Source organism: Podarcis filfolensis (genome assembly GCF_964270895.1).
Source record: "Podarcis filfolensis genome assembly, chromosome: 9".
Taxonomy (NCBI): domain Eukaryota; kingdom Metazoa; phylum Chordata; class Lepidosauria; order Squamata; family Lacertidae; genus Podarcis; species Podarcis filfolensis.
The window spans coordinates 53,453,053-53,465,067 of record NC_139610.1 but is presented as its reverse complement, the minus strand read 5'-3'; the positions used below and the strand labels follow the sequence as shown (position 1 = coordinate 53,465,067).

The 12,015-nt window shown below is 40.5% G+C and overlaps 1 protein-coding gene across 2 annotated transcripts in view; it reads left to right on the top strand.

Annotated features, from left to right (window-relative positions):
• Window positions 1-12,015, top strand: part of EGF (epidermal growth factor) — a 41,058-nt gene that overhangs the window by 8,105 nt on the left and 20,938 nt on the right. For both annotated transcript variants that reach the window (XM_083571105.1, XM_083571104.1), the window contains exons 4-10: window positions 235-465; window positions 1,012-1,214; window positions 4,824-4,949; window positions 6,476-6,598; window positions 7,993-8,115; window positions 9,860-9,985; window positions 10,823-10,959. In XM_083571105.1, coding sequence (XP_083427231.1) covers window positions 235-465; window positions 1,012-1,214; window positions 4,824-4,949; window positions 6,476-6,598; window positions 7,993-8,115; window positions 9,860-9,985; window positions 10,823-10,959 — 1,069 coding nt within the window. The remainder of the gene's footprint in view (window positions 1-234; window positions 466-1,011; window positions 1,215-4,823; window positions 4,950-6,475; window positions 6,599-7,992; window positions 8,116-9,859; window positions 9,986-10,822; window positions 10,960-12,015) is intronic.

Genomic DNA, 12,015 nt, shown 5'->3' with positions numbered 1-12,015 from the left:
GGTCATGTACTTTGATATTCCTTCTCATCTTCTCTCTCCTTCCTCCTCTTATGTATCAGTTTAATGAGTAATTTCCTGGCATGATTGAACCTAGGTTCCTCTTATGTCTGAATTGGTAAATTTTGGTGAGCCCTCCAAGTTATGATTGCAAATGAATTAAGTGAGAGATTTATGATCTGCTGCTCTTGAAGTAATTTTAATAACATTAATTACAATAACTGATTTTATCAACAGGTTTTTATTTTGGTCCTCTGAAGGAACCACTGACAGCATCTACAGAGCAGTTCTGAATGGGAAAGACATGTGGAGACTTCTGAGGAGCACAGGAAAAATCAGAAGTATCTCACTAGATCTTATTGATCTGAAGCTCTTCTGGATCCAATATGATGCCAGTGATGAAGTTTCACATATTGCAAGCTGTGACTACAATGCTAGTTCTGTTCATTTGCACAAATACATAGTACGGTAAGTTAATGAATATAACTTATATATATGCTAGTGAATATATAATGCCAAAGTGTAAAATAAATTACCCCAATCTAGCCAGGAGACATATGGGGGCTACCCCATACATTTAAAGTACATCCAACATGCTTTTAAACCACATGACTTCCTGCAAAGCATTCTGGGAATTGTAGTTTTCCCTTCACAGAGCTACAATTACCAGAAATGTTAACAAACTACAGTTCCCTGGATTCTTTGGGGAATTCATGTGCTTTAAATGTGTCTGAATGTGTTTTAAATGTATAGTAAGGATCTGCCCTGTTATCTCTGAATTGCTGCCTAACTGGCTAGATACAGTGATAGCCAAACTTGGCCCTCCAGCTGTTTTGGGACTACAACTCCCATCATCCCTAGCTAACAGGGCCAGTAGTCAGGGATGATAGGAACTGTAGTCCCAAAACAGCTGGAGGGCCGAGTTTGGCCGTTAATGGGCTAGAATGTCCATGACTTAATGAACTTTCAGCAATTTAATGAACAGATGCAACTATTTGCTTTATTTTCCCATAGAAACCAACTTTCTGACATATTCCTCTTTGCTGACCACATGTACTATTCCGACTCAACCGCTGGTAGTATTTGGAGAGCCAATAAATATACAGGAAAAGATATAGTTGCCATTAACCTGCAGCTGTCACTTCTCCCACCTGCTGAAATACTGGTAGTGCACCCATTAAAACAGCTCAGCATAAGGATGGGTTCTAAAACATTTGGTAAGTTTCCATCTAATTTGATTATCAAATATTTAAGGAATTTAAACTTAACTGATGTTGCATAATTGTTCTGCTTGGTCATTCGGATCACATCTTAAATTATCTTGTACCACCCTGCTTTTGCTACTGTTATGATATTCAAGGAATATACTGTCATGATAATTCCTGTTCACATTTTCCAACCAAACCTTTCAAATGCCTTAACAATGCTGCAACTGAATGTTTCTATATCTAGAAATTCCTTTCATCTCTCTCCCTGTTCAGCATTGCTTAGCTAAGCATACTCATCATGTAGGTATAAAAACTGCAATATTAATATCACATTCTCCAGCACCTCATTTTAAAAAGAAGATTGCATGTTTGTGTAAAACAAGCACTCACACTCACACACATGCACACATACACTTGTATTCCCCTTCCCTTGATATTGGCACAAAAAAGCTCTTACAACTTACTTTTGTTTCCATTTCCAATAATGTGATAAACATGAATATACCTCATTCTCTTCCTTTTTTACTTTTATTCATCTGAAGTTTTTCCTCCTCTAAGAATAAGTCATAATAATACCCATTGTTCTTCACAGACATATTGTATAATAATCAACCACTGGAAATCCATTCGGAACAAATGTTTGCATGTTAACGTGTCCCAAATTTTGTAGTTTTTCAAACCACCCTTCATTATAAATTCCTTATTTTAAAAATAGTGTCACTGAGGATACTTCTGGATTAATTTATTGAGGGAGTATAAAATGGCTGTGAATAAAGGATACTTCTTCCCCACAAACCCACCAATATATAAGATTGAAATTAAAACAATGGTTTACTTTAAGCAATAGGAATGAAACTGGAAGAACGCCAAAGGAACTTGGCTTGATGAATGTGTTCCTGACCATGCTTCTCTTCCCTTCAGCCTAATTCCCAAATCTGTCAGATGACACTCTATGCTTGTGTACTGCTTTCACTGCCAGTGTTGCCTGAAAGTCTGAATGCCGCAGTGTACATGCATAGCCATTGTACATGCATAGTCTGCCCATCTATGGACCATTCATATGCAGGACCTTTACAAACAGGAGGAGAGAGAAGGGAATGTTTGGGCAATTGCAAAGCTTATGACACTTCAAGAAATATGTAAAACCTGTCCACCTGTATCCTTGAGGACCATTGCTCTTTTGGATATGGTAGACAGTGAGTTCGTTGCAGTTTATCCTTGTAAATGGAACACTGCTAATCAGTTGTGTGCGCTCAGCCAAATAAAGATGATTGTGGGCTGGTGCTGAGGTGCCATCCTGTTGCGGAGGATGATGCAAGCAGTCAACCTAAGCTTAGCAAGCATCATTGCATAATATCACCTCAGTCAGCCTGTGCTCTTATTGACTGGAGGCCTGCCAGTGTATTTGCATGTGTGTAAGCTGGGGAACAATGGGACGCGGGTGGCGCTGTGGGTAAAACCTCAGCGCCTAGGACTTGCCGATCGCATGGTCAGTGGTTCAAATCCCCGCGGCGGGGTGAGCTCCCGTCGTTCGGTCCCAGCGCCTGCCAACCTAGCAGTTCGAAAGCACCCCCGGGTGCAAGTAGATAAATAGGGACCGCTTACCAGCGGGAAGGTAAACGGCGTTCTGTGTGCTGTGCTGGCTCGCCAGATGCAGCTTGTCACGCTGGCCATGTGACCCGGAAGTGTCTGCGGACAGCGCTGGCTCCCGGCCTCTTAAGTGAGATGGGCGCACAACCCTAGAGTCTGTCAAGACTGGCCCGTACGGGCAGGGGTACCTTTACCTTTACCTAAGCTGGGGAACAGGCAATCAACACTGTAGGTGACATGGGTCACGATGGCTGACAAGAGTGGCAGAGGATTCTGGGAAAGTAAATTGTCCATCCAAATGAAGGTACATAGTAAGGTGCAATTTATTGACTCATGTGTATGCTCCTAGTTGCCTTTTCTCATGACCTTTTTGGCTACCATAATATAAAGCTGTTGAGATGAGATGCAATTTCCCTTCTCTCCCACCTTAATAATTAGTTCGCTTTTAAAACGAGCTCTTCATTGACTCCGGAATCTTCCTTTTACGGCAGGATAGACTGGAGCATAGGAATTTGAAATGGATGTAATATAGGCCTCCCCCCACTCCCCCACCAATGACTTCTTATAAAACATTGAGGGGGTGGAAAGAAGCTTAAGTAGCCCAATCCAGATGAAGCCTTTGGACTTTGCATGTGCGTTGTTTAGCTTATCCAGCCCAAGGACCTGGATTGAGGGAAGGCTAATTAGCCTAAAGTACAAATGAGATTTATAAGGGGATCTTACAACAAGGGAAACCTGAAAATGAAATCATGTGAGCATTAATTCAATGCTCTGCAGAGGCTAAGTCAATGTGCGCTGGAGTTAAAAGTGCACAATCTAACATTGTTTCCTTTTTCTTTTTTTAAAAGAAATAGCTGTTGCTGTGCTTTTCACGTACAATACAGAAACTGTTTTAGCTGTCAAATGCTTGCTAAGGTCAAATTTGGGTTATTAGTTGCAAGCTCTTTTCCTTCCACTAGATTAGTGTTCTGCTTCCAACAGGTCAAACCAGGATGCCTCCTACTGTTTTACCTGCCCTTCCCTCGGCGTTCTGACTTATCTTTACCAGGACTCTTTCATGGCACTGCACAGAAGTACGTTGGCTTCAAAACCAATGCAATGTGTTTGTGCAATGTCATAGCTCTATTCATAAACAGTGCACCTTTATGAAGTAACAATTGTATACAGTGACAAAGCGGCATTTGAAGATGAACCCACTTACAGCCATGTTCTGTACAATGTTCCTATCAAAAGAACCCAAGGCTTCCTTTACTTGAGTGTGAGTGTGTGTCTGTCTGTCTATCTATCTATCTATCTATCTATCTATCTATCTATCTATCATCTATCTAATCTATCTATCTATCTATCTAATCTTCCTACCTATGCCTTAGATAGGTCATTTATCTGTATATGTCTGCACACACACACACACACACACACATACACAAAATTCATTCATGCATAAACACACCTAATTTTCTCTGCTCAATTTTTTTTTACACACAGGCCTTTTTTGTAGATATATTTGCATCCAGCTCAGTTTCTAATTTCCCTAATTTCTAATTGAGACACAGATGGAGCATTGAAATTCAGATTTGTTCTTCAAGTGAATCTATTCTCCAGGAAGACAGTATTGTAGCCAGTGGCGTAGCATGGGGGGTGCAGGGGGGCCCGGCCCCACCGGGCGCAACATCTGGGGGTTAGGGTTAGGGGGCGCAAATCCACGGGTTAGGGGGCGCAAATTACTTGCCCTGGGTGCTGACAACCCACGCTACGCCACTGATTGTAGCAAATGTCCTTGTGGAATTGGGTTATGCTGCAAATCATCAGAAGGGCAGGTTCGGTGAGATGGGCAGTGTGGTAGAGTAGACAGAGGTTTGGGGATGGGGGCTTGGGCAAGGAGTAAGGGGAAGGCGGGTTCTGGGGGAAGGGTTGGGGGGAAGGGATTGTTGAGGGAAGCCACCAGGGAAGCCATCAGCCCCTAATATATAAATAAAAACTGGGTGCATTTTGAGTCACTCTTTATCTTGATATAATCCTCTTTTCCAGAAAGAAGGCCATGTCTTTCAACTCGAAAAAGCTGCAAGACAAGTACCTGCAAGCGAGACCCCAAGAGCAGTCGTTGTAAATGTATGAGTGGGTTTACCTTAAGCAAAACAAAGCAATATTGTGAAGGTAATGAAGGATAACTGCTTGTGATTGAATGATGTGGGTAGGCAGGCATACTTGTTACTCTCTAGTGTTTAAACTATAAACAGATGCACTAAATTAGAAAAATAGATGGTGTTTCTCCACCATATATATTTTAGGAACAGAGGGACAAAAATGTCAGACCACAAGGCAGCTCTTTTGAAATCTTTCAGTCTGGTTCACAATGCTGGACTAATTTGAGGTGGGTGGCAAGGAGGCCCTCTGTGAAATGCACAAGCCCCAGCTCCTGACTCACCCCCCCTTTTTTTGCCAAATCATGACTCCCTACACTTTTTAACTAATGAGGCTGTCCCTTGTAATTCAAGTGCTGGTTTGTTCAGAGTGAAGCAGGGGATTGATGAGACATAATACACTCTAAACTGATCAGCACTTAACACTGGACATAGAAATAAAAGGAGTGCCAGTTTTTTGTAGAATGAGTTGTCCCAAGCATAGGCATGTATGAACCAAGACAGATGATGGTGTTGGGTCTCTTAGCCTGAGGTGCATGGTTTCGTGGCCACCAAGCTAAGTACAGAGCTAGGTACAGATAAGTGATAAAATGTTTGGTTGTGATCATGCTATGGGCTCCTCCAGACATGCTTTTCATTGCACATTCATTGTGATTTGTGTGCACGATGCTATTGGGATGGTCATACACAATCACACTTTCAATAGTATTTGCATGGTTACATGGGATCCTGCTTTTAATACTGTTTCGGGGGTGGGTGGAGTTTTGGGGCAGTCATACTGTTTCATTTCCAAATAGGGCATATCATGTAACTTCCTGCTGAAACCCCATAATTTTTCATACCACAAATATTCTGGTGGTTTTTTTGTTCCAGTTTTGTTGTGCTATAGCTCTTCTGGACAGCACATTAAAAACTGCCTTATATTGAGTTGGGTGCCTTGGTTCATCTAGCTCAGTTTTCTCTCCCAATAGTTGCAGGAAGTTTCCAGCGTAGTATTGTATCATTACTATTTATTGAATTTGCATCCTGCATCTTATCTGAAGATCTCAAGGCAGTTTACAGCATAAAAACACAAAATACATAATAAAAACAAAAACAAAAGAAGCCAATAACCCTCACCTCCCCAAAGTAGCATAGCTGCCTTCTCTTACTCAAGACATCCAAATATGAATATTGGGCACCTGCAGATGACCTGCTTGCTGATTTTTATTTTTTTGCAGTGAGATTAGAAGGCATGGACTATTGAATGAGCATTCACTCTGATTTGTTTGTGTAGAGGTTAGGTAATGTTACATCAAAGCAAGTTTTATCATACGCATTCTAGGTCATTTCTCCATTACTTTCCTTTTCACAGAAGTCTGATCTTTGTGGGGGGTGGGTTTGTTGTGCAGGAACTCCAAATCAGCTTTAATTGTGTTACCTGCATTTGCATGTCACCCCCCAAATAGTGACAGCCCATAATATCATTAATGATGTTCTCTCAATTTTTTTTATTAACCCCCCCTTGAGTTTTTATAATTGTTCTTTCCTCCCCATCAGATGTCAATGAATGCGCATTTTGGAACCATGGATGTACTTTAGGTTGTGTCAATGTCCCAGGCTCCTATTATTGTACATGTCCAAGAAATTTTGTTCTACTGTCTGACAAGAAAACTTGCCACGGTAGGTAGCTGTCAGACACAAATACACAAATGTTTGCTCCTGCCTTCTGAAAGTCCTCTTCTTATAGCAGTGGAAGTTTACCAGCACAGCCACGCTAATCCGACAATTTTGTTACACAGGGAAATAGGAAGTTGTCTTATGTTGAGCCAGAACTTTGGTCCATTTGGCTTAGTCTTGTCTCCAATGATTGGCAGTAGCTCTCTAGGATTCTAGGCTGTGCTTTCCCCAACCCTACCCTGGAGAAGCTGTGGAGTGAACCTGGGTACTCTGAATGCAAAACCCAGAGGGGTTTAACGGTCAATCCCTCTTCCCAGGGAACTCTGGGAACTGTAGCTCTGTTAGGGGAAGAGGAGTCTCTTAACACTGCTCTGCGCCCTTAACAAACTAAACTTCCCAGGATTCTTTGGGGGAAGGCACAAGTGGTATGATACTGCTTCAAATGTATTGTTATGAGTTTGTGGGTCCCAGAGTTCTAATCCCTATAATGCTAGCAAGTGTTAAAATGTAGATCAGGCTAGCTTCCTCATAGGTGGTTGCCTGGGGAATGGGCCATTAAGGGAGCAAAAGAGAGGGGTGAGGGGCTCCTCCTCCAGCTTGCAGATATTAAGAAGGACAAAAGCCAGAATTTAGAGATGAAAAGTATGCATTATTACTATCAGCCTATTATCTCCAAATTCTAAAATCTTATTCAGCAAAATGAGAAACGTGTGCATTGTGAGATTAAAAAACAACAGCCATGAATGGTCTGAACAGATGGGGACAAATGAGATTTTCCTCCAGATCAAACATCGTTGTTGGATCATGGAGTCCTCCACTTTATCCTGTGTTCAGCTTTCATGTTGCTGACATCACTGTACTCGGGTAGGGCTGGTCTTCTTCCTTCATTCACACAAATGTTGCTTATATGCAGCAATTGCTCTGTGTCCCAGGTGCACCATACAGTATAGCTCAAAAGGCAGATGATATGATACACACAAGCAATGCTGGAAGAAGACAAATAAATTGCTTCCATTTATCTGGACATTGCACAATTCCTTTCCCCGCATCCTCCTGGTCCATTAGACACTCTAACTTCAATAGCCAGTCTTTTCCATCCCTACTTAAAGCAGTGCCAGTCCTTGCTCCAAAAACCCCAGAGGCTAAACTATGATCTTGGAGGCAAGATGCATTATTTTGGTTATAGAGACCTGCGTAGCTTAATTCTCAAAGCAGAGGTACTGTGTATTAAATCATACACTCAGAGACCATCTTGCCATATGTTAAAAGAGCTGAGGCTTGAGGAGCCAGGGTGGCTGAAATTTATCCCTTCCTTGAAATTCCTGCAAACCATTATTTCCATTGTTCAATCTGTTCCCCCTTTAACTATTATTGCCTTTGTTTTAAACTTACTGTAGAACTAATTCCCTGTCCAAGCAGTTACATTCATTGCAGCCATGGTTGCGGGCAGACAGTGATGGGGCCTGTTTGCTTCTGCCCTGAGGGATCAGTTCTCCAAGCAGATGGAAGAACATGCACAGGTAAGCATGTGGAGAGTGAGCCACCTGCCTGGGAGGTGAGTGTGTTTGTGTGTACTCACCACCACTCTTGCACTGTCCAGATTGGTATCCTAGGAATAAGAAACCCATTTTTATTAGCAGCTAAATCATGTAACAGGTAAGCTTCAAGTTGGACTTCAACCCAAATGTTTTGACTGAGATAACTGCTGCCCAGCCTGCTACAAGATTTTCATCATCTACAGTAGCAACCCTGTGAAATGGAAAAACAGAAGGCAGGGAAAGGGTTAAAGCCCCCCCCAACTCATCATGAGACACGGATTTAAAAGTAAAAGATGCAATAAAACATGAAGCATCCTCTTGACAAGTTTCAGGATCATTGGGTTTCACTGCTTCATTATCCAAAGCCATTTCATATTGTGGTGTGTGAACGACTTTCATTTGGTGTGTCATTAAATGAGGTTTGGGTGCTTAATATCTGCTAGAATTCATTGCTTTTTTTGGCAGAGATTCTTCTGTCTGTCATGAACAGGGTTTAACAAAAAATACTGTTTTCCCTGGTGTATGTGTGATATTCATCCATTTTACTGCAAATGTTTTATGGAGCTTAGGGATGAAACCTTTTCCTTAAGTCTTTGTCCAGCCATAACATTAATTGTTTAGGGCTGAACTAAATGTTACACACAACTGTATGTTTTAAAATCTTTCTTCTGGTGGTGGAGAGGGTTAAGGTTTGGGAAGGGGTGATTTTAAGTGTAGAAGCAGCAGTGTTTTTAAGCCTCTACGTACCCACTACTTTTCAGTGACAACACTGCCCCACCATGATGTCTGCTTCTTCTCTACTCAAAATCTCTTCTCCCAAAGCTGTTTTTCCTTAAAAGAAGCAGATTTCAAACCATATGTTTGCATGTGACATGCAGATTGGCTAGTAGAGGTTCTTGCTTAGTGGACACATAGGAACTGCAGCAAAATGTTGCAGTGTTTCAACCTTCCTAAAGTAAGAACTCCTGTTTAGGGTTCTAGTTTTCCAATCCCGCCCCCTCCCCACCACTCATCATTTTTCTTTTCCGACTGTCACTCCACATTCAGAGGGCAGCGCTTGCAGCACTTCATAGACCATGGGCAGACACGAGAATGTGGCCTTTCAAGTGTTGTAAACAATCAGTATCTTCTGAGTTTAAGACTCTGCATACACGTTAACTTTAAATAACACCTCTTCCCTCAAAGAATTCTAGTTTGCTAAGGCCTTCTGGGAATTGTAAGTTTGTGAGGGGTAAACTACAGTGTCCAGAATTCTTTGAGGGAAAATAATGTGCTTCAAATGAGCTTTAAACATATAGTGTGTACACAGGTGATGCATGAGTAAACCTTCTTATACTGAGATTATATTACTAAATTAGAGTGGTGAGCAGCTACGGCAAATCTTTCTGAAGTTATCTAGACATCGTGACAAGTGTCCAGACTTGCTAACTGTTGGAGACAGCCAACCATGAGGAATGAACTTCCTTTTTTGGAGTTTGGAAGAACCTCCTTGCCTTGAAGCTCCAGTGAGAGACAATATGGTAGAGACCTTAGTCCTTACCTTCCTTGGAAGCAAACACTTCCAAGTGTTTATTTCAAAAGAACAGTCATGTTTTAGAAAGTTTAATACTATTTAGAAGGTTTAGTAACAGTTAATAAGGCTTCATTAGGGTGGGTGGTGATGTTTAATGTAAGCCTTGTTGTAATAGAGTTTTAGTGTTCAATTTTTTCCCATGGTCTCTTAAAGGTTGTTCATCTCCTGATAATGGTGGTTGCAGCCACATTTGTGTTTCTCTGAGTCCATTAACTTGGGAATGTGATTGCTTTCCTGGCTATATTCTCCAGGAGGACAAAAGACACTGTACTGCTGCAGGTTAGTAGCACAACAGTTGGTTTCATTACAAGCAAACATGATTTCAGTAGTGAAAAAACTCTGGAAGTGTACTGATCACGCTCTTGTCTGACATCACTCTTTCTCCTTAAGTTGAGCTAAGAGAAAACCATTTCAACCTCTGAAGTTGGTTGTGCACAGTGTTGATTGGCTGACAGCTGTGATGTCATAATTCCTTTGCTCCTCTCCCTCTGAAGCAATTTTCAGATAATAATAATAATAATAATAATAATAATAATAATAATAATAATTATTTTATTATTTGTACCACACCCATCTGACTGGGTTTCCCCAGCTACTCAGGGTGGCTTCCAACATATATAAAAACATAATAATACATTACACATTAAAAAGCTTCTCTATAAAGGACTGCCTTCAGATGTCTTCTATCGATTATATCTGCCTATGTTGTTTCAATGCACAAGTGGCTCTTTACAAAAATAAAAATGTACAGCTCAGATAAAAGCATGGTGGAGAGATAAGACTGACAGCTCAGGTTTCCTTTGAGTTTGACCTTACAGAGAGAGTTTCTCTAATTTTCCCTAATTGCCTCTAAAGTTTCTCTTTCTTCCCTGCACTGTGGCTTTTTTCTCTTTTCCATATGGAAAAAGAAGCATATGCCATACCATTCAAGTGTCACATTCTGTTTTTCTGTAGACTTCATTAAAAAAAAAACTTTTTAGGGGAAAAATGGTCTGCAACACCCTTTTTCCTTAGTGTGTAAAAGGCAAAAGTAACTCTGTAATCCTCAAGGTTTCTTCTCTAAAGATTATTATGGGACTAGAAGAGCTAACATGCTATGAAATTTGTCACAAACAGGGCCGAAGCCATTTCTGTTGTTTGCACAGAGCCGAGAGATCCGCCGTATTGGTTTTGATGGAACAGATTACTCAAATTTACTCGAGTGGCAGATGGGAATAGTCTTAGCTCTTGACTATGACCCTGTTGAAAATAAGGTAAGGCATTTGCAAACTAGAGGATTTTGAAGTGTTGCAAGGACACTTGGCTTTTGCTTCTTTGCATTTTAACCTCTTGGTTACTGGTTCTTCTTGATGTGCAATAGTTTAGATTAGATTCATTTAATATATTTAAAAATATCTCTAAGCTTGGTACAGAAAACTGAAGCAAAATCAAACAACTTAAACAGAACATTGTTGCATGCCACCCTGTTCTCTGAGTGGTACAAGATTCATGGTGTTCCAGGCACTTATGCAAGGTCTGTGTTTCCTTTTGGGAATGAGGCACAACACAAACAATGGCAATATTACAAAAATACACAGTTACATATAAAAATGTTACATTAATACAAAGCTACTAGTATGTATAAATCAGTATCAATTCAGTTTGCTTCCGACATACCCTGTCAGCTTCCGGCTTCTCACCCAGGGTCCAACAAACTCACAGCTCACCCACAAAAATCTCACAATGAGAAGAGTTCTTGGAAACAGCTGACGACCTGCTATCTTTTCAGATAATGTATTTGGATACAGTTGCCTTGTGCTTATTTCTTATGATCCTTAAGAATCCATCAATGGTTAAATGGAATTCCTCATTTCTTTTTTCTTTTTATTTCTTTTTTAATTAAGTTTTTTTAAAATTTTTATACATATAAAACAAAACCATGTCAAACATTAAAATACAGAGTTCTTTTGAACCCTTAGACCTTCCCTCCCTCCATGGGTTCCATCTTGAAGATTAAATTTATTGCATTTTTACCCTTATCTCTCTATTATATAACCATAATTACCATAAAAAAATTCACATTACAGGTGTCTTTACATCTCTGCCAAAGATTTTAACCATTTACAGTGGTCTTTTAAATAAATTACAAATTTACTCCAGTCTTTAGAAAATACTTGATCTTCCTGGTTTCGGATCTTCCCCATCAGTTTTGCCATTTCCGCATACTCCATCAGTTTCACCTGTCATTCTTCTTTTGTTGGTACTTCTCCTTCTTTCCATTTCTGGGCTAGTAGCATTCTTGGTGCCGTCGTTGCATTCATAAAAAGTTT